Source organism: Onychostoma macrolepis, chromosome 17, assembly GCF_012432095.1.
Source record: "Onychostoma macrolepis isolate SWU-2019 chromosome 17, ASM1243209v1, whole genome shotgun sequence".
Classification (NCBI taxonomy): Eukaryota; Metazoa; Chordata; class Actinopteri; order Cypriniformes; family Cyprinidae; genus Onychostoma; species Onychostoma macrolepis.
In genome coordinates this window covers 4,691,668-4,715,018 of record NC_081171.1, presented here as the reverse complement: position 1 = coordinate 4,715,018, position 23,351 = coordinate 4,691,668, and the positions used below count along the sequence as shown (strand labels likewise).

Sequence of the window (23,351 nt, the reverse complement as noted above, 5' to 3'; positions counted from 1 at the left end):
TTGACATTGTGACATTCACGGCATGTGACAATTGGCTTTTTGGGGTCATTGTCATATTTATACCCCCATTTATACATTTTAATTTGTTATTTCTGGCTAAATCATTAAAATGCTATCTTATTCACTGTTATAAAAAAAAAATTAAAATCAAATTATTTTAAATTGTTAAATTATGCTATTAAAAAGTTATTTTTAAATAACCGTACTGCATGAAAACATACAATATAGTTTAGTAAATTATTTCCTAAGTAAATTGTTTGAATATATTTAACATTCTGATATAATTTGACAATAAAATGTTCATATTTTGTGTGTTCTGTAAATTTAGCCTATTCCTTTTTCAATATTCAGATATTATCTTGTTTACCCGATATGCCTGTGTTTTGTCCTCACTTGCTTTCACTCCAGTATTTGCTTAGTGCTGATATTGTGGGGTGTGGCGTTCAGATATGACAGGACTTTGGACACTGGCATTGTTCTATGCATCTTAGTAGATCAATGCTGTCATAATTTGAATAGTTCACATGAACAGACAGATGCCAGACAGTGTATTAGTGCTACAGTGAATGTCATGAAACTAAATCTATTCTTGGATAGAGCATTTGGTCATGTGAGGTGCATCACCATCCGGTAAAATCCTTGTGAATGTAATGGAAAGCTAGAGTATTCCCAGATGCAAGTTTGACCAATACAATGGCACAATGCAATGCAATGCAATGAAATGCAAAAAAAAAAAAAAACATAAAGCATACGTTTATATAGTATCACATATTAACTATTGCAAAACAAAATTTTTCAAATGCATATAATTTACCAACATTATTTTTCAACTTGCAAAATTAAATGAAATTAAGAGTTACAGAGAATTAAAGAGAAAATCTGTGACTACTAAATATAGGTCAATAATATGTGACTAACATAGGTTGAGTGTGTGTGTAAAAACCTAACACTAGCTTTTCTAATCTTTTTGTATTCTATCTATTTGTTTTCTTTTTATTTATTTTACAATTAACAAAAGCAAAAAATGCCTCTAACACTAGCTTGCTCTATTCCTTTTCTATTCTATCTGTTTTCTTTTTATTTATTATATAATTTTTTTTAAAAAAACCTTGCTACGTGTACTGCCTTAAGCTAACTGACTTGTCATAGCACATATCATTGCTCTTTTGTTGATTTTAATTGCTTCCATTGACCTCATTTGTAAGTCGCTTTGGATAAAAGCGTCTGCTAAATGACTAAATCAGAATATCACCTTTTCGTTTCACCTTTTAAGAAAATAAGAGAGATTTGAGCTCTTTTGGATTCGCGTTGAATGACCTTTGTATTCTGGCTCCTCCCACTTCCGCTGCACAGGTGAGTCGTGCGTGACGTCATCAAGCATGAAGGGAGGAAACTGCGGTTGGTAGCCAAGTTTTTGCTTCTAACCTGGAATCAAATTCACGGATACGGATATGTGTGATTTCGGTAAGACGGTCATTTATTTCTTTTTATTGCAGGTGCGGGAATTCTACGTGATTTATAGTTTAACTCAAGCCGTAAAAAACCGTGTCCAGAGAAAGAAATCCTCCGACAATCAGTTATGTGTTCTCGTGAAGTACGCGTCTGTTGTATTGTTTACATTCTCCTCATTTCTATTCACTGTAGAAAAGAATATTTACCAGCTGAATAAACCTTTAGGAACAATATTTTGCACTAAATCAGATTTGTATGAAAATGGGATTTGCGTGACAGTTATACTTCATACACAACTATAAATGTTATAAACTATGTAAATCAGTTGATATGTATTACAAGTCTTTTTTAAAAATTTATTGAGGTAGCACTTAAAATGTTTGTCAAATACATTTAAAAATAAATCAAATCCACTGGAGCAACACTTCATAATAAACGTTTAGTTTGTTCTGAGAGAAAAAAAAAAAAAGGTTTTCTGATGCAATTAAATTTTTAGGTGTGACTTTTAAGTCCACTGTATGAAAGTATGCTATATTCTAGACAAGCAGAAGGGCCCTGGGCGGCTGATGAAGAAAGGATTGACCCTCATTGTCATCGGTCATGTTAATTTCATCCTGAGTGCCATTGTCCATGGCAGCGTGTTACGCCATGTATCCAAACCCAGCAATGAGATCTCAACAGAATATACCGCATCAAACATCATCTCCGTCACCTCAGGACTGCTGGTGAGTGGTTGTGCTTCTGTATATTTTGTCATGTCCCATCTGTGGCTCCTAAATGATGCTGATTCAACTCATGCATGTAGGCTTAATCTCCAATAAGTGGTGCTTTCTGAATCTCGAGAATATAAATCTGTGAATGTAAATCAAAGAATTTGCTACTACTTTGGGTGTGCTGCATTAGTTGTCTGCGTATTGACTTAAGGAATATTTCACGCAAATATGAAAATCTTCACTAATTTTACTCGCCCTCAGATCATCCATGTTGTAGATTCTTCATCTGATTCAGATGAGATAATCTTTTTCACTGGTGAAAGCAATATTATGGATGGAGGACTTGTTTAAAGTAAAAAAATATCTTAATGATCTATTTGTTTATTACCAATATGCAGCTTTTTGCTTCACAAGACATTAATTGATGTACTGGAGTCGTGTGGAATGCTTGTGGATTATTGTTTGGAGTGGACTCTTGTTCTGACGGCACCCATTCACTGCAGAGGATCTAAATTTTTCCAAATCTATTATGATTAAGAAACAAACTCATATACATCTTGGATGGCCTGAGGGTGAATACATTTTCAACAAATTTTCTTTCTTTTTTTTTTGGCGAACTATTGCCTAGCTGTTTAGAAGATTGCTTATAAAACTTCACATATTTAACACACTGATCTTGTTGGGGTTCCTGAGTTGTTTTAACATTTGTAAATTTTCCCACAGAATAAGAAAAATCTCAAACCTAATCATGTTAAAATGTTTTTCTCAGAGCATTGCAAGTGGAATTGTTGCAATATTGGTGTCAAGGAATATTACCAACTTGAAACTGGTAAGCAGGCCTAATCTAGGTTGAATATATTTTATTTTATTTTATTTTATTTATGTTTTATTTGTTAGGGACAGATGCAATAAACATAGATGAAACTGAAACAACAGGCATCCCATGCATGTACCATAGTGCTTAGAGCCAAAGCTAATTCGCAACACTTGTCCCTAGGAGGGCTTTTATAAATTACTATTACAAAAATAAACAACAAATAGTACACAAATTTATAATACTAATATACATATATATATATATATATATATGTTCTCTTTTTGAGATGAGTATGAAAACAAAGCCAAAACCTGGACATTTTGGATGATTTAGTAATTTTTCCATGTCTGGGGAAAAAAAGAGGACGTATAGTCACACTATCTTATCAACATTATTGTTCTGTATACCAATGCAAAAATACCATAAAATACCACGCACTCTCTCTGTAGTGTTTAACACAGCTCTGTTCTTCTGCTTCCTTTAGCACATTGGACTGTTAGTGAGTTCCTTTCTGAACGCCTTTCTCTCGCTGGCGTGTTTAGTGGGGCTGATTTTGGCAATCAGTATGACCATTTCAGCTGACGGAAGCACGCTCATGAAAGGATGTAATAATTCCACTAACATGCCTGTAAATGCACGATCTCCGGTCATCGCCAACTGTCCTTTCGATGCCACTCGCATCTATGTGAGTCAGTCTATTGAAATGCATGTGGTGTGTTTGAGATAAATTAAATATAAATGAACGAGTTTGAATTTTCATCTTGTATGTGAAGACTGGACTGCTGTTTCTCTTCCAGGACACAACTCTTGCTCTGTGGTTCACCTGTTCTGCATTCACTGCACTTGAGGCTGGACTGTCTGTGTGGTGCTTTATTGTAGGTCTCCAGCTAAGAGGCATTGGACCCTGTGCTCAAAACTACATCAGAGAGCAGGTACATCTCTCAATATTCATGCAGTCAGCTCAACTGAATGAACCTGCTGTTTAAAACCATAGTAATTTTCATAGGGATTTTTCATGAACCTCTAACAGATTATGTAAATGATTTGGTAGGGTTCTGAGCTCTTTACATATACATTTATGCATTTAAAGGAGTTGTTCACTCAAAAATGAAAATTTACCATCCACGGTATAGATGAGTTTGTTTCTTCATGGGAACAGATTTGGAGAAATGTAACATTCCATCACTTGCTCACCAGTGGATCCTCTGCAGTGAATGGGTGCCGTCAGAATAATGGACTGGAGTAGTGTGGATTACTGTGATGTTTTTATCAGCTGTTTGGACTCTCATTCTGACGGCACCCATTCACTGCAGAGGATCCATTGGTGAGCAAGTGATAATATGCTACATTTCTCCCAATCTGTTCTGATGAAGAAACACTTACATGCAATTTTGGGTGTTTTGTTCATTTTAGGGTGAACTATGCCTTTAAGGCAGAATAAAGCATTTATCTTGCATTTAACTTGCATTGCATTCAGAGTATACATTTATCAGTTCAAAACATAGCCAATGTAATTCTAAGGGTCAGAGAGTGGAAAATCTAGTAAATCTGTAATTAGAAGTGATCAGTGATTTAAAAAATTATAATACGGCCTCTTTTTAATCAATGTGATTTTATTTCATAACAGCTGGAAGAGGAGGCACTGGCATCAAGATCAAAGATGGACCAAGACCACGCGACTCAAGGAGAGCGTCTCATTGCACATCACTCCGCCAGCGCTTAGAGAGACAGTCCCAAGGTTAAGGTGGAAGTTTAATTAAATGCGGTGTAGTGAAACGGATCATAATAGTAGTTTGCGGAGTTTACATTCTGAATTTGCATTAATTGATAACGGTAGATGATTTGAAGCACTGAGGTTATGATACAGACTTTGTCAGTTGAACTCCAATCAGATGGAATGTTTTCAGTCCACATATGTTGACTGTAATTAAGCTGAAAACATCATTATATCCATTGTGTTGTTTTCTGAAACTGTATCTGGAGTTATGTTTTGTGGTTCTTGTTTACATTGAAACACCCAACTTGTGCATAATTTCAAAATTAAGATGGTGATTTTTCTAAAGTGACTATTTGTATTTTTTTTATACGAGATGTTATTGTGACAAAAATATTTAGTTAACTTTAAAGCAGCTGTTTTAATAGCTAATGTGCCACAGACTGAGCTCTCTATAGCCGGTAGTCATTCAGATATTCCAGTATGCAGTATAGAGAGTGTGCCAGAGCGCCGTGAGACATGTTAATATGAGTTGGATTTAATGATGCAGAGAAAATCTCACATTCACAGATAATCCAGTGTGATTAAAGGCGTTAAATATTGACATAGTGATGTGCCTGACACTGTGAAAGCAAAGGGATTTCCCTCTACATGATGCATTATAGTTCATTTCAAAAGACTGTGTTTGTGTGTTTAGAGAACTGCAATTTTGTTTAATTCCTGACAGATTATTCAAAAGTCCCTCATCTCAGTTCAGAGAGGTAAAGCACTGCTGTCTGCATTTCATTTTATTACTTTTTCACACTGTATTATATTCTTGTTATTAGTGTGCGTTGTATTTGAATAAATACATAATCTAAAAATTGTTTTCAGAATCTTTTCTCAATGTAAACATGCTCCATAATTAATAATTGTTTACATAAGCCTGTGAAATGTTTCGATATGCAGATACAGTAATTTCATTTTAGATTCCACCAAAAATTGTGAATGTTACTCTTTTAAATCTAAGCTTTATTTAACCAAGAACAAAGTACATATTTTCTATATTTTAATGTTTTTAGTAGTCTTATGAACAATTATCTAAAATGCAGTTACCTATAGCATAAAATTGTAGTTTTAAAAATTTCAACAATTAAGTTATTTGACCCTCTGAAGTTGGATGAGCAACATTTTCTAAAGACCTACTTTGACTGACGCTTTGTTAGATACACTGTGATCTCACACTGGCTCTGTTTAATTCAAGTTGATGATGTGTCCTCAGTGTTATGGTAAAGCTGACCTTATTCACTTCACTGCACCTGTTGGATTGCTGGACATCTGCTGACAAAAACCTAGTTATCTACTGACTAGATTATCAGACTCCAAACTTAATGCTTATTACTTTATTATTTTAGCACAATAAAGAGAAAAATACATAAAAACAAACATACGCTGAAATATAGTTTGAGAGTTTTATTTTATAAACCAATAGTCTAATAAATTTGGCTATATGTTATGTTATTAGATATTTTACCTATTTTATTTTGCTGTTGTTATACGTGCACAGTGTAACTGCAGACAAAAATATTTAAACTTCATAATATATAAAATATAATTTAATTCTAGATTAATTTACTCAATGTGATCAATTAAATATGCATCCTTGCTCTGTGCCAGAGTTTGAAACTGGTCCCCAGGACATGCCCAGTTGATTCTCGCTCTAAATACGAATTTCCAGGGTAAACTTGAACGCACCAGAAGCTCTCAGAACATTCCCGGTTTACAAGATGTGGTTACAAGTTCTACGAGGACTTGTTGTCATAGAAACGCTTTTCATTTCTTATTTGTGCATCTTTGTTTCCTTTCCTCGCCGCCCTTAGGATGCAAGGAAAGAAAATGACAACGGAAAAATCAAAGGAATGCTTATTTGTACATTTGGAATATTCTTGATCACTCACGCGTCTCTTCAGTGTTCATGTTGTTATAGTTTGGTTATTTAACATTCATATTAATAAAGCAAGATACCCTGTTGAAATATATGAGATGTAGGCCTATAGTTTATTTAAACCGCAAAGGTAAAACATAAATTCAAATTATGATGACAGACGTGAAGGGGGAGGAAAATTTACATGTGCATCAAGTTTTTCAACAAGAAATTCTTCCGCATAGGATACACCTGTGCATCCTCACTCACAGCTCCTCTGGAAGACTCCTTCACTCCTCGTTCCTCGCCTCCTCACATTGCAATTAGAGAACTGGGATGTCTTTCAACTTTGACCGTTTTCCGGGTCACAGGCTTGAAGACGAAGAAACGAGGAAGCATCAATTTGAGAATAGAGAAGTACAACTTCGGTTTGCTCAAGAGACGTGCAAATGTTTTGGTTCGTGTTGAAATATTTTTAAATATTACGGAGCAAAAATAGACAAAGTAACGGTGATATTCTGTCTAAAACGTAAGTTAGTCGATAACTACTTGTTTAGTGAACTGTAAAAGTATTATCACAGTCGTGCCTGCTGTTTGTCCACCATCAACCATCAACAAAGAAAATGAGATGAGATGCACACTTTTTTTTTTAAGCAAGCTTCTGAAAATACTGAACAGATAGGCTATAATCTTACTGGCAAGTAAATGATTCTTTCACATTTGAGAAGAACTTAATACAACTTTTGAGGAACATTGTTTCATTCTCACCTGCATTTTTATACATATCACTACTGCAGCTTGTTGACATTTTTCAACTGTAGTTGACAACTGTAGTGTTCATGCATTTTAAGACATAATTAATTGTGCATTTTAGCTCAAGTAAAGTGAGAGCAATACTGTAAACACACTTTTGTGTTTGCATTTGTGGACATATTCAGAAATGAGGAAAACTGCTTCACCTGTGCAGGTGTTTCACTCATGACTAACATTGTTTTCCTCTCTTACAGGTAAAAATATAAATCAAGTCATGCCACCTTATATAGCGCTTTATACAATGCAGATAAAAGCAGCTTTACAGGAAAATAGTTTGTCAATAATGCAAGAGTACAATAACAAAGAGTCTTTTTCCAGCTAAATTCAATTTATTGATGATTCAGTGATTGTCATTATCCAGTTCAGCTATCTTCCAATAGTGTCTGTGCAATCAGTCAAGCGTCCCCGAAGATGACAATTCAACCAGTTTGTCAAATGTGACACTTTTTCATCAGGTTGTTCTTCATTATTGAAACAGGTAGGTTTGAACCAACACATTTCTGGATTTATTCTCGTGCATCATTTAAAGTTTAATAGCATGTGTAAATATCTGCAAAACAGTATCTCCAGAACCCAGCTGTGTGTCTATGAAGATAACCCTCTTTATCGGAGTGCTGGAACAGTGACCTCTGACCCTGAATGAGTTTACATGTGATTTAACTTCTAGAGTGAGACATTTCAAAAAGATATTTAGATGTTGAATTTGAAAATTTGAATCTTTGGTAGTTGGTTAAGCTAGTTCTATTTGTGTAGTGCTTTTTACATTATATAATATTTCAAAGCACCTTTACAGAGGAAAACTGGTTTGACAAGCCAAAGTTCAGTAAAAATTCAGCACAACACTAGAATACATGCACATGAGAATTGCTTTTCTTTTAATGGACTGCAAAGTTACGTCTCCTAAGTTAACAGGTGCTTAATTCACAATTGTAAGAGTGGTATGTTAGTACACCTGAAAACAGGTCAACGCATCAATCCACAAACGCATGCAATCCAAACACAATCAATTCATAAATCCATAAAGTGAGTGAATGCATAAATAGGCTGGGTTTTTTTTGCTAACAATTCTCAAATACCCAGAAGAGTGATTTAAAGGTGCAGTAGGAGATCTTGAAAAATGCTAACTTTAGCCTAATAGCACTGAAAGTGAATCGCCATCCAAAGCCACGCCCCCTGAACGCATGAACACAAACAGATCAGATGATCAGAAACAACATTACTACAATACATCATGTGTCATTCACCAGTGAGAAAACTTTATAGTACAGTTAGTAAAAGTATTACAATACCAGGAAGGAAGATCTGGTTGTCGATGTTTGCCTGCCATTCTCTGCATAGCATACGTGAACGCGCTGATGACGTATCCTGTCTGCGTGAACCGGGTGCGCAGAGGTATGCATATACATATTTTGACAGGCAGGTAGGAAAGTCAATCAAAATGCTCGGAAAGAGCGTTTTGATTGGACGAACATTTCTTGATCCTATGCCTTCCACAGAATATATAAATACTAGTGCTGTTAAAATTAGCGCGTTAACGCAGGAGATAAATTTTCTTTCAGTTTAACGCGTTAAAAATATTTAACGCAATTAACGCAGGGGCGGGGCCAGGGTTGGCCACTCCACTCACCACTGCTGTTTCTTTCACTTTTCTCTTGACAAGAAATGCATTTATTCAGTCGCAGAACGTCTTTACGATCCCATCAAACGAGAGACGTTTCAGACGGTAACGGTACTGTTCTTGCAGCGCATGCTCTTCAATCAGCGTGTGCTGTAGCCTTTATCATTTCATATCAAAGCGTGAAATAATCTACGTGCATGCAATGTCGTGGTCAGTTAAGTCATGAAGTTACCAAAAGCTGCCTTAAAACTGTGCGTGCATGTAATATATTTTATATGAGCCACATTTAAGAACGTGTCTGTTGTGAAGAAAGATGATGTGATCATATCAGTGAAGCCCTGTCTGACCTGCAATGACACCAAATGTCAGACCCTCATTAGACAGAGTCAAAGATCAACACAAAATCAGCATGAAGAACAAGTAGAGAGCTTATTTGAGGCAGTGAAACTAGAAGAAAATCAAACTCTCCTGAACAGGATCTACACACAGCTCTACATCATAGAAGGAGAGAGTGAACAAGTGAATGAAGAACATGAGGTTTTACAGATGGAGAAAATCTACTACAATGACATCTTTAAACCCTTACATGAACCTAGATGTGAGGAGAAAGACAAAATCAAGACTGTTTTTACCAGTGATGGGAATAACGACGTTATAAATAAACAGCGTTATTTTTTTCAGTAATGAGTAATCAAACGAATCACTGTTTCCCCCGTTACTGATAATAATATGTGGCGTTACTATATTATATTATTAGAATTTAATTTTTCAGTTCATCTGAATGGATGCGCAGTGCAGCTGTATTTGACGTACCATAAACTCTAATGTGAGTCTTTCATAACATGCAGAATTGACGCGCTACATGTAAACGATATTCTTTCTTGTATTTTCCTGTCAAAATAACGGAGTTCCTTTGGAATTCTTCAGCTTTTAAGAACTGCCGGTTTCTCTAGTAGTGGGCGGAACTAATGCGCAAACGACAATCTCATTGGCTGGCGCTCACCTATTATCGTCCCTGTTTTGATTTCAGCAAATCAATTTGAGCGAACGCAAACAACGTGATTAATATTCATGAACCCAGCAGCTCATTAATCCTTAGTGCGTTTTATATTGATGACAAATATGCATTCATACTTGGTTATTCTAATTACTAAAGTTCTATCATCATATAATATTAAATTATCATAATATTATATTATAATGCTTGACTAACTGATACTAAGTGTCAGTAGATAAATAGTGTAGATTAATGTACAATGTTTTATAATAATAATTTATTCTTTTTAGTGTCCATTTCATTAATTTAACATATTTAATATTGGGGGCATCCAAAGTTATTTGACATTTGAACATTTTTTTAAAAGTAACGCAATAGTTACTTTCCCTGGTAACTCAGTTACTATTTGTGAGAAGTAACTAGTAACTATAACTAATGACTTTTTTAAAGTAACGTGCCCAACACTGGTTCTTACTAAAGGTATCGCTGGAATTGGAAAAACTGTCTCTGTGCAGAACTTCATTCTGGACTGAGGGAAAAGCCAATCAGGATGTAGATTTCATGTTTGTGCTTCCATTTCGAGAGCTGAACTTGATTAAAGATCACCAGTACAGTCTTCACAGACTTCTGCTGGACTTTCATCCTGAACTTCAAGATCTGGACTCAGAGATTTATGAGGAGTGTAAAGTTGTGTTCATCTTTGATGGTCTGGATGAAAGCAGAATTACACTGATGTTTTCAGACGATGAGAGGGTTTGTGATGTTAATGAATCTTCATCAGTGGGTGTGTTGATGTTAAACCTCATCAGAGGAGAGCTGCTTCCCTCTGCTCTTATCTGGATCACCTCCAGACCAGCAGCAGCCAATCAGATCCCTTCAAAATACATCAACCGTGTAACAGAAATTCAGGGATTCACTGAGCTTCAGAAGGAGGAATATTTCAGGAAGAGAATCAGTGATGAGCATCAAGCCAGCAGAATCATCTCTCGCATCAGATCAAGAAGCCTCAACATCATGTGTCACATACCTATCTTCTGCTGGATTTCAGCCACTGTGCTTCAAAACCTCCTGAAACAAGATAAGAGTGCAGAAATCCCTCAAATTCTGACTGAAATCTACATCCACTTCCTGCTGACTCAGATCAACATGAGGAATCAGAAGTATGATGAGAGAGATCCAGAGAAACTCCTAAAGTCCAACAGAGACATGATTGTGAAGCTTGCTGAACTGGCTTTCAAATAGTTGATGAAGGGCAATGTGATGTTCTATAAGGAGGACCTGATTGAGAGCGGCATAGATGTCAGTGATTCCTCAGTGTATTCTGGGATTTGCGAGATCTTTAAGGAGGAATCTGTGATTCATCAGAGGAGTTTCTACCTGCTTTCTTTGTGTTTTACTCGCATGTAGTTGAGAAGGAGGAATCACTGAAGCCATTATTGAATAAAAGATATCAGTGGTACAGTCGGACAAATTCTCTGTATGAGCTACTAGAAGCAGCAGTTGATAATTCCATAAAGAGTAAAAATGGACACCTGGATCTTTTCCTGAGGTTCCTGTTGGGTGTCTCAATGGAGCCCAATCAGAGACTCTTACAAAATCTACTGACACAAACAGTGAACAGCTCAGAGAGCATCAAGAAAACCACACAATACATTAAAGACAAAGTCAAGGGTTATGAATGTCTCTCAGCTGACAGATGCATCAATCTGTTCCTCTGTCTGCTGGAAATGCAGGATCAGACTCTGTACAGAGAGAGATTCAGGAGTTTGTGAAATCAGAGAACCACTCAGTGAAAGAACTCTCTCCATCTCACTGCTCAACAATAGCCTACATGCTTCAGATATCAGAGGAGGTGCTGGATGAGTTTGATCTGAAGAAATACAACACATCAGATGAAGGTTGGAGGAGACTGATACCAGCTGTGGATGGATGACTTGTCCCAATCTCATTCAGACCTTTAGAATTGAACATTTTTGTTTTCCTAGACTCAGGAACAGCACATTATATAATTTTATAACATGTATTATGTTGACCTATAACAATATATTAGTTATGCCAACTAGAGTAATATTATCTACTTTTTATATTTCCTGCTTCCTCCTTATCACTTCACGGGAATGGTGGTTTCAGCACCAAATAGATGTTGCTTATAAACCATATTTCATCCTTGTTGACTGTAACCTCACTGATCACTGCTGTGAAAGTGTGTCTTCGTCTCTACAATCATTAAACTCCTCATTGAGAGAGCTTGACCTGAGTAACAATGACCTGCAGGATTCAGGAGTAAAACTGCTCTCTGATGGACTGAAGAATTCACACTGTTAACTCAACATACTGAGGTAATAAAAACAGATAAAGCTCTACTTAGTTATGAAATTAAATATGCTCTCTGGTTCATTGTCCACAGAGCATTTTCCAAGAGGTGTTAATGTAACATCCAAATTATTTTAGGCACACATGAGATTTGCCTTAATATTTTTTTGGCAGCAGTCCTTTCCTTTCATGAATACCATGTTCATTTTTATCTTCTGATGGAAACATGAACAAAGCAGTTTGTAGAGATTTCTGAACGTATTTTGCTGTTATTCTTTAATTGTAACTGTGTTAATTGTATCTTGTTAACTATGACTTAGATGAAGATTTTTTTAATAATGCAGAAATCCAGTTATTTTCAAAGGTTCACAAACATACAGTCAGGGCTAAACATATCGGCACCCTTGCAATTCTGTCAGAAAATGCAACACTTCTCTCAGAAAATTGTTCCAATTGCAAATGTTTTGGTATTCACGTGCTTATTGTTTTTGTTTGCACTGCAACAACATAAAAAAACACAGAAGAAAAGTCAAACTTGATAAAAATTTCACACAGAACTCAAAAATGGACTGGACAAAATTATTGGCACCTTGTCAAAATTGTAAGAAATAATTGGTTTTCAAGCATGTGGTGCTCCTTTAATTTGTATTTAGACACACCTGTGGCAAGTAACAGGTGTGGGCAATATAGTAATCACACTTGCAACCAGTTAAAATAGAGAAAAGTTGACTCAACCTTTGTTTTGTATGTCACACTGAGCATGGAGAAAAGAAAGAAGTGTAAAGAGTTGTCTGTGGATTTGAGAGAATAAATTGTGGAAAAACATGGTCAATCTCAAGGCTACAAGTCCATCTCCAGAGATCTTAATGTTCCTGTGTCCACTGTGCGCAATATCATCAAGAGGTTTACAGCCCATGGCACTGTAGCTAACCTCCCTGGACGTGGACGGAAGAGCAAAATTAATGAAAAATTACAATGAAGGATTGTTCGAATGGTGGATAAAGAACCCTGATTAACTTCCAAACAAATTCAAGCTGATCTGCAGAGACAGGGTACAACAGTGTCAGCTCGCACTATCTGTTGCCATCTGAATGAAAAGGGACGCTATGGTAGGAGACCCAGGAGGACACCACTGCTGACACAAAGTCATAAAAAAAGCAAGACTGGAGTTTGCCAAAACTTATGTGACAAAACAACAATCCTTCTGGGAGAAAGTACTGTGGACAGATGAGAAAAAAGTAGAGTTTTTTGGTAAAGGACATCATGGCACTGTTTACAGAAAAGAAATGAGGCCTTCAAAGAAAAGAACACAGTCCCTACAGTCAAACATGGTGGAGGTTCAAAGATGTTTTGGGGTTGCTTTGCTGCTTCTGGCACTGGATGCCTTGACTGTGTGAACAGTATCATGAAATCTGATGATTACCAAACAATTTTGGGGCACAACGTAGTGGCCAGTGTCAGAAAGCTGCGTCTCCACCAGAGGTCATGGGTCTTCCAGCAGGACAATGACCCGAAACACACTTCAAAAAGCACTCAAAAATGGTTACAAACAAAGCGCTGGAGAGTTCTGAAATGGCCAGCAATGAGTCCAGGTCTGAATCCCATAGAACACCTGTGGAGAGATCTCAAAACAGCAGTTGGGAGAAGGCATCCTTCAAATCTGAATGACCTGGAGCAGTTTTTCAAAAGAAGAGTGGTCCAAAATTCCAGTAGAGAGGTGTAAGAAACTCATTCATGGTTACAGGAAGCAATTGATTTCAGTAATTTTTTCCAAAAGGGGTGCTACCAAATATTAAGTTAAGAGTGCCAATAATTTTTTCGAGTGCATTTTTTGGGTTCTGTGTGGAATTGTATCAGATTTGACTTTTCTTCTCTGTCTTTTTGTGTTGTTCCAATGCAAACAAAAAAATAAATAAACATGTGGGTACCAAAACATTTGCAACTGCAACAATTTTCTGAGAGAAGGGTTGCATTTTCTGACAGAATTGCAAGGGTGCCGATATTTTTGGCCATGACTGTATCTAACTAATGTGGTCTCATTACCAGTCAACTTTCATTGTTCACCTCCTGAGGAAAAAGTTTAATGTTAATCCTACGAGTGATGTGATTAATAAAAAAAACATGTTCAGAACACAAATATTTAACCCGACATCTTATTTCATCCTGTGTTATAGACTTGTTGACTGTAACCTCACTGATCACTGCTGTGAAAGTGTGTCTTCGTCTCTACAATCATTAAACTCCTCATTGAGAGAGCTTGACTTGAGTAACAATGACCTGCAGGATTCAGGAATGAAGCTTCTGTCTGATGTACTGAAGAGCTCACACTGTCAGCTTTACATACTGAGATAAGAAAAACGTATTTAAAGATGCACTTATATATAAAAATGAAGATTACAAAAAAGCAGAGTTAAAAGAATCGGTACCCTCCTGAGTGTGAATCAGTTTAAGATGATCTCCAGTCTTTATAGAGCAGTGATTGTTTATGAGTATCAAATGAGTTGACAAAGTTCTCAACTGACAACCAAAAATAACATCTAAAGATTAAAGAAACAAACACATCAAATGACAATATATTTCTGTCCAGTTATTTTTTTCTACAGGTAAAAGCAAAGTTGAAGTAAGATCTGCATGTAAATATGGATGATTGTGATATGAATATGGATGAATAGAAATGTATAGTAAATAGAAATCATCATGTTGATAATCATAAGGGTTTGAGTGTTTTAATGTCTGAGGTGATGTAAAGTTGAGTGTGTGTATTTATAGATTATCTGGCTGCATGGTGACAGAGGAAGGCTGTTGTTTTCTGGCTTCAGCTCTGAGTTCAAACCCCTCACAAACCCCTGTAGATCTGAGCTACAATCACCCAGGACAATCATTAGTCGAACTCAAGTATGTTCAACACTAACAATCATCCTGGTACAGATATACTTAAACATTTACCATTGTATACTGTATACATGGTTATTTGCATTTTGTCTTAGGACTCTGTATAAGGTCTACTTTTGATTTTGTGAGAGCAGGGTTTTGTTTTGCTTTCTTCATTATGTAAACTGAGTGTGACATCTTGTTTTTTATAGTGTTGAACATGGAGGAAAGTGCAAGATTGTAACGGGACCACAGAAATGTAGGCCACACACATACACACTAATAATTTATTATTTGTTAGAAATGCATGTAATCTTTCTTCTTTGTTCAGATGCATGTGATCTTACACTGGATTTAAACACTGCAAACACTCGTCTCAATCTGTCTGAGAGGAACAGAAAGATGACGTGTGACAGAAGAGCAGCCATATCCTGATCATTCAGACAGATTTGATGAGTGTCCTCAGGTTCTGTGTAGAGAGTCTGACTGGACACTGTTATTGGGAGGCTGAATGGAGCGGCTGGGGGGTTAATATAGCAGTGACTTATAAAGGAATCAGCAGGAAAGGATGGAGAAAAGACTGTAGGTTTGGATCCAATGAAAAGTCCTTGAGTCTTAGATGTTGTAATAACAGTTTCACTGTCAGAAACAGTCATAAGATAACATATATATCTGTCCCTTCATTCTCCTTCTACAGCATCTCTGACACACACATGTCTGGTTTGCTATCCTTGTGGGGACTCTCCATAGGCGTAATGGTTTTTATACTGTACAAACTGTATGTGCTATTGCCCTTCACCTAACCCTACCCCTTACAGGAAACTTTGTGCATTTTTAGATTTTCAAAAAAAACACCATTTAGTATGTTTTATAAGCCTTTTGAATTATGGGGACATAGGCAGTGTCCTCATAAACCACCTTCAAATTGTAATACCTATGTCATACCCATGTCAAATTTTGTCCCCGTAACCACAAAAACCAGTACACACACACACACACACACACACACACCCACTTACACACATTCAACACTACATTCACTGAACCCCTCTATGCTGGATTTGGGGTTGACTCTGATAGTTCAGTGTCTCTGTGTGAGATTAAGCAGCTTCCTGTGAGAAACAACAGAGACACGGTAGAGTGAAAGAAACACACTTCTTAAGCTTAAAGAATTGACACCTTTGCTATAGTTTAATGTTTTTAGTAGTCTTATGAACAATTGTCTAAACTGCAATGAACAGCATTAAAAATGTAGTTTTAAAAAGCTCAACAATTCAAACTAAAATTATTTTGACCCCCCCTGAGGTGGATGAAGATTTTCTCACGACCTACTTTGACGCTTTGTTAGATTGGAAAAACACTGTGATCTCACACTGGCTCTGTTTAATTCCTTGTAAGTTGATGTTGTGTCCTCAGTGTTATGGTAAAGCTGACCTTATTCACTTCACTGCACCTGTTGGATTGCTGGACATCTGCTGTTCACTCAGAGACAAAAACCTCTACTGATTAGATTATCAGACTCCAAACTTTATGGTTATTTCTTTATGATTTTATTAAGACAAAGAGAAAAATACATCATTAACAACCTGCTCCCGCGCTTACTAAGGTCACCGAAGTTTAGTTTGAGAAAGTTTTATTATATAAACCAGTAGACTAAGATTTGGTTATATGTTATTAACACACAAATATTTTCCTATATTATCTATTATATCACTGCTATTGTGCATTTTATTGAGCATTTGTTATATTACACGTATAACATTAAACCCATAAAACAAAGTAGAACTGTTCAACTGCAGAAAAAAATGTGTAGTTAAACTTTAAAATATATAAAACAGAATTTAGTTATAAAATAATTCACTTAATTATTAGTTTTGAAATTAATTAATTAAATATGCACCCTATAGGTCTGTGCCAGAGTTTGAAACAGGTCCCCAGGACATGCGCAGTGCCTTGAAGCTGGCTCTCGCTGTCTTGGGGAAGAGGCATAGAAATACATTAAACTAATAGAAAGGAAATTACTTTGAAGAAACTTGTAATAAAATGGGCGGGGATCGCGGCCGGGAGACTGATTATAATTTGCCAGGTACGATGTGGCTACACAATAATTATTATATTTTAGACTTTCACTGTGTACTTTCAATTAAACGGGGTTTGAAGTTTTTGAGTACTCTTTTAGTCAGGTATAAATTATTGTATCCACCGCAGTTAAAGTAACACGCGGAGCGGTTTTGTTCACATGGTACCTGTTACTTTTCTCAGCGCTGGTAAGCCTGGACTAATCAGAGTCGATTGTGATTACCTTATAATAGTGTTGCAATTAATTTTATAGTAAGAGTTCTGATAGATTTTTCACATTTGTATGTCAGATACTAATTTGTCAAATAAATGCATTTAAACGATTACAGGTTTTAAAGGATAAACTTCTCTAACAACACAAAACACACGGATTGTGTTTTTGAGCCACCGAGCGCCCCCTGGAGGAAGCCAGGTTTATGTCTCGTAGGAAGCCGCTGAAGGTGGGGCGAATCGGGAGTTTCGCTGTGAATATGCAAAGCCACCAGCCGTCCGTGACGCTCTTCATGTGCTCGTTTCTGGTAGTTTACGATTTTTGTATTCATCAGTCTCAATGCAAATAAGCAGCCGGAGCGAGTGTGTTGATGTGTGACTGTCTGAGCGAAACTGCAGCGCGCACTTCAGTGTGTTACATTATTGTAGATGCAGAAATCAAACCTGCTGCGTAAATCTACACCGAGACACGCTGTATTGTGTCATATGGAGAAAACCAGAGGAGCTCTGCCACGGAAAGGTAAAGTTTTACATGCATAATATTGCACGCACTGTTCACGAGTTTTAACCCACATAAATGTGTTTTTATCCTTTATTTCATATAACCATATATATATGGTCTGCTGTCCCTGTCTGGAATTGCATGTTGAATAATGTTCAGACATGAGGAGCCCCATCATATGCGTTACATTGCTGACATTGCAGTCCTACATGAAATATCTGAATAATCGGAATATTTTATATGTGTAATGCAGTGTGTAGTGCGCGTAGGTGTGCTACACCATAAAATGAAATTAAAATATAATCATGTCTATTACTGCGTTTTCGTATTAGACAATTCCTGAAGACTTTATTCGGATTTTTAAATATCTGGTTACTGTGTCTCCTAGCTGGTTGGAGCAGGTTGTGTGTTTGTAGACTCACACAAACGTGTTGTTAGGGGGATGGGATATGTTTACACTGGCTTCTGTTAATTCAGATTTAACACAATCGGGATTGAGAAGGGCTGAGTGAAGTGATATGTGAGAAAATGTATCATATTATTTACTCACTGCCATTATTACAGTTACTCACTAATAGTTTATATTACTGTTTATATATTTGATGCATTTCTGTTTTAAATGGGCAAATGAATCCAATGTTGTTTAATTCGTGAAGAAAGGTCATATTTAAGCTCAATATTAATTTAAAAAAAAATTATATATATACGTATTTACAGTGAGATAATTTTTTTTTTTTTTTTTACGTTACACTTTTTAAACATTATTTTCATGACAATTAAGCACATTTCTCCCCAGAGTTTACAATACTTTAACACAAATAAATCTTGTTCTCATTACAATAATGCAGTAATGAAAGTCTGGATGCAATGATTTTTTATTAAATTAAGCATTAATTAAATTAGGTAAAACAAACACTACAATAATGTATTATTTTATTATTATTTAATACTTGCAATTTTTTGCACTAATGCAATTTTCACAATAAATAATTTTTTAAGGCTTCTAAAATAGGCTTGACTTTCTCTGTTCAAAATAAAATATTGTTATTTTTGTCTGTTGATTTTGAGGCTAAAAATGACCCAGCACGTTCTTGACAGGTTTTGTGAGGTTCACTTAGATAATGGATTGCTGGTTTTGGTTTACGGCTGTTATAACAGCTGTTTAAATGGTCTTTCCTGCTACAGTAACTGTTTATAAACTAGGCTTTGCCAGACACAAGACTAATGAAGTTAACCAGTTAAAATGGCTCATTTGTTCATTGCACACTGGCTTTGGATGAGTCTGGTGGTGTCTGTATTTTACAAATACCCTTGTTTTAAATTTGTCTTTTAATATGTGTCGTTACAGGTATCCAGTATCAGTCGTAGCCACATCCTAAAGCCGATGCATTGAAGACCACCCTGATCAAAGGCAGATTCTGTAGTCTTGTATGAATGTGAGAGGATGCATAAGACTGTCGAAGGGTCTGATCAAAGCGTGCACTGACCCGAGACGCCGGTCAACATCAGGTATCCATGAGGACCGAACAGGAAGGAGATGGAAGCGGTCGCTCGTAGCGGTATACCTTACACACTATGGGTGTGGTGGGTTTCTGCGTAGAGAATAAACCCTTGTGCTCGCATTCGGCCTCTCAGTCCTGTCCCGCTGTGTTCTTCCGTTCAAGCATGGGGCACATTGTGGATTTAGCTTTGCGAAGGATGTGGCTCTTCGGGGCTCTGCTGGTTCTGTCCCTGTTCACGGGCAGCCTGGGCATCCACATGGACTCGGTGGGCAGTCACAGCATGTTCACCTGCGAGTCGATCGGCCTCCGAATGTGCCAGGATCTTCCCTACAACACCACCTTCATGCCCAACCTCCTCAACCACTATGACCAGCAGACCGCCGCTCTGGCGATGGAGGTAACCGTGCTTTTCCTTCTGTCTTACACTGCTGGGAATTAGAGAAGGTGGCAGGAAAACTAGGTTGCCATGGAGCTGTTTGTCGTGGAAGCTTGTGGTTGGTGCTTTGATGAGCTTGAATAATTTAGACTGACGGTGGCTCTTGACAAGTGAAATGAGCTTTATTATATATTTTGTTTAAATGTGAGAGCTGAAGGATTGTAGGTGCTATTTTAGGGGTTTGTGCATGTTATTTTAATCGTCAAGTTGTAACATGCTGTTAAGGTGCTTTTCTTGTGACTGCAACTCGATCTTGTCGTGTAATCTATATCTGTGTTGTCCAGCTATCTGATTTTGATCTCTAAAATAAGTTGTTGAAAAGGTTTTGAGATACATTATGTCCCTTTTCCATAACATTCACAATGTGATTTTGCTGCTGTATAAAAATTGCATGCATGAACCCAAAAATAATGACTTCTGACTATTTATCCAGTTTGGATGTGCGATTCATTTTTATTTATTGAAAAAGATTGATATATATATATATATATATATATATATATAAAATAATCTATATTTTATTTAAAATATTTTTTAAAAATATTTATTTAAAACATTTATTTTATATTAATATTCCAAATAAAATATATTTATTTTATATTTAACAGATTTTTTTTTTATAACCTACCAAATTTGTTAATGAACAAAATTCTTGTTTTGAACAATTATAGTGGTATTTAATGTTAAATACATAATCAATTTTTCATTTTCTCTTCTCCCCATTTGTGTAATGTAGAATATGCTTGCTCAGGACTTTCTCATAGTTTTAATGACTGCCACGGCCATTTTGATGAATCATATCCATATGAGATGCAGTGAGATCATTTTTGCCCTGAGGTTTTTGTGTATGTGTAATGGATCTGTTATTCATCAAGAAAATAAACTTAGGTGCTGATATGTCTGTCATCAAGGATAGTAGATATGATGTCCTTTTAATAAAACGGCTAAAATAATTATATTTAATTAATTATGTTGGCCTTATATGGCCAATTTCCGACTAGGAAACTCGTATTTACGATAATTCCGATAGCACGTGAATGCAGAATTAAACCACCAAAAAAGAAAGAAAACTGCTTGTGGTTTATTTTGAACATTTAGGCCCTATTCAACGAACATGCTACAGCACACCTGAATCTGTAGCAGTTTCGTTAAATAAATAAATATATATTTATTATTATTATTATTTATTATTATTATTTTTATTAAACTAATTTAAAATGATCACAGCATTTGAAAGACATTTTGACTAAAATGTGGAAAATATATTACTATAAAATTTAAATAATATTAGCCTATATAATGTATATCTAAACATTTTTACCAACACATATAAATTTGAATAAATATAAATAATAAAATGGTTATTTAAAGAATATAATTCTAAAAAGAATTACAGATACTGAAACATTTCTTAGACTGTTTTAGATATTGATTAGATATCAGATATATAACTTATTAACTGTATTGATATACATTATTTGTTTGTACAATAGCCATCTGTTGTAGAAATCTCTAGAGGGAATGTCAAACAGCTCCATAAATCTTGTGAAATGCCTCTGTGGCGTCTCAGGAATGGCATGTTTGTTGAATGCCGCTTTATTCCATGTGTTGAAGGAAAGGAACTAATGGTGCCATCTTACGTTTTTTCCCGGCTTTAACAGCCTCATAATCTGCTGAGAGCTGTAATGGCTGGATTGATTTGAGGCGTGGAGTAATGCGCTTTCTCCCATTGTTTCAGTCAATTAAACACGATGAAGAGCATAAGCGTCCATCTGTGATCTGAAATCACAACAGAGCAGCCGGTGTCAGTCGCCAGCTGTAGGTCTCGCGGGTCACGTGACCCGGCCGGCCCTGAGGTTCATGGTGGTTCATCTGTCAGGGGTGTACAGTATCCCCTGTGGGTGTGTATTACATCACCCCGAGATGCCCTGCTGGTGAACCAGAGCAGAGACCGTAAAAACAACCCTTACCCCCCTTCCCATACTGGTTGTAAATTACAATTACATTTTAATCAACATAAATTAAGGAATAATCCTTTTAAGAATACAATAATAAAAATTTAAAATAGAGGCAGTAGGCTAAAATATTTTTAACCACTTATTTTTGTGTAAATGTTTAATATGGTGTTGCTGTTGTTCCAGCATTACTAAAAGTATTTTTTATAGACATACACCTACTCCCAATAATTTTAATAATATAATTTTATTATATTATGTTATTTTTTTTCCAAGATTTCTATACAGATTCATCTCATGCGGTCTATAATGCTGTGTGATTCACAAATCGGTTCGAAAGAATGATTTGTTCGCAGATCGGACGTCACTAGTGTATGACTGTTGCACAAGGGCTTTATGTTTCTTTTCCTCCTCATGAGCTCAGATCGGATGGGATTATATGGAAATCTCGTGTGTATGTTGACTAAAGTTTACTCTGTTGTGAATGAGGCAGGCGATTAGTTCTGACCCTGATAAAAACCATAAATATAGGTTAGCCATGTATTATGTGCTTATGTTGAGCTGGATTCAGTGCTCGTGAATCAAATCCAAGCAGAAAGATATTCTTTTCGCAGTAAGAGCTAACGTTCAGTTTGAACTTATAGAAGTTTGATGAATATCTCAGTTAAATGTTTTGTGTAAATTATTTGTATATTTGTATAGAAAATTATTAGGATTTATTTTTCCTTTCCAGAGGTTTCCTTTCTGATTATGAATTTTTATTGCTGTAAAATAAATCTTAAATAATATCTTGTTAATACAGTAATGAAAATCATGCTGATACAATGTATTTATTTTTGATTAAAAATGCATTAAATTCACTGGGCGTCCCGTGTTTGAGTAGTAGCTCTCTCCTACTTCCCGTCTCACTACTATCCTATCAATAAAAAGGCAAAAACGCCAAAAATAAATCTTAAAAGAAACATTAAATTCACTATAACAAATACTTCCATAATGTATACATACTATAAAATTTAAATAATGTCATTATTTTTTCCCTCACATTGCAGGACTGATAATTTGGGGAAAATGTGCTTTACTATCATGAAAGAACATAAAAATCACAATGCAATTTTTTTTGGATAACATACTTTGATTTTGGGGTGAAATATGGCTCGTTCATGTTCTAGACAGATTTCATGGGATGTAGGCAGATTCTGAAAAGGTTAATAAGCTTGTGAATTCATTAAATCTGTTAACCCTTAGTTCAACCATTCAAGTTTTCAACAACACCAACTAATTACAAATTAACCAGAATATGATGTGACTGTGGGTTTCCTTGATGTTGAACAAAACGCACTCACCCTTCCCGCCCTGCGCTGATTACAGATCTCCAGGGGAATTTACTGTCGGGCTGGTTTTGGGATCCAAACGCCCGCATTGCGATGCTGTAAGTGGGCGGAGTCTGGGTGATAAT

The 23,351-nt window shown here is 36.1% G+C and overlaps 2 protein-coding genes and 1 pseudogene across 4 annotated transcripts in view; all 3 read left to right on the top strand.

Annotated features, from left to right (window-relative positions):
- Nucleotides 1-1,324: 1,324 nt before the first annotated feature.
- Nucleotides 1,325-5,652, top strand: LOC131523496 (keratinocyte-associated protein 3). Of its 2 annotated transcripts, none has more exons than XM_058749945.1 (6): nt 1,325-1,464; nt 1,993-2,177; nt 2,935-2,994; nt 3,467-3,667; nt 3,780-3,914; nt 4,610-5,607. In XM_058749945.1, the coding sequence occupies exons 1-6, from the start codon at nt 1,452-1,454 to the stop codon at nt 4,703-4,705; spliced, it is 690 nt and encodes a 229-aa protein (XP_058605928.1). In that variant the 5' UTR covers nt 1,325-1,451; the 3' UTR covers nt 4,706-5,607. The 2 variants fall into 2 exon arrangements, with proteins under 2 accessions (XP_058605928.1, XP_058605929.1); XM_058749946.1 differs by lacking the exon at nt 1,325-1,464 and adding an exon at nt 1,489-1,594 and having other exon boundaries at nt 4,610-5,652.
- A 3,115-nt stretch (nt 5,653-8,767) lies between these two features.
- LOC131523534 (NACHT, LRR and PYD domains-containing protein 3-like) overlaps nt 8,768-23,351 on the top strand; it is a 454,982-nt pseudogene continuing 440,398 nt past the window's right edge.
- The window catches only part of fzd3b (frizzled class receptor 3b), a 37,599-nt gene continuing 31,996 nt past the window's right edge, over nt 17,749-23,351 (top strand). For both annotated transcript variants that reach the window (XM_058749927.1, XM_058749926.1), the window contains exons 1-2: nt 17,749-18,020; nt 19,351-19,901. In XM_058749927.1, the coding sequence (XP_058605910.1) occupies nt 19,578-19,901 (324 nt within the window). In that variant the 5' untranslated portion in view covers nt 17,749-18,020; nt 19,351-19,577. The remainder of the gene's footprint in view (nt 18,021-19,350; nt 19,902-23,351) is intronic.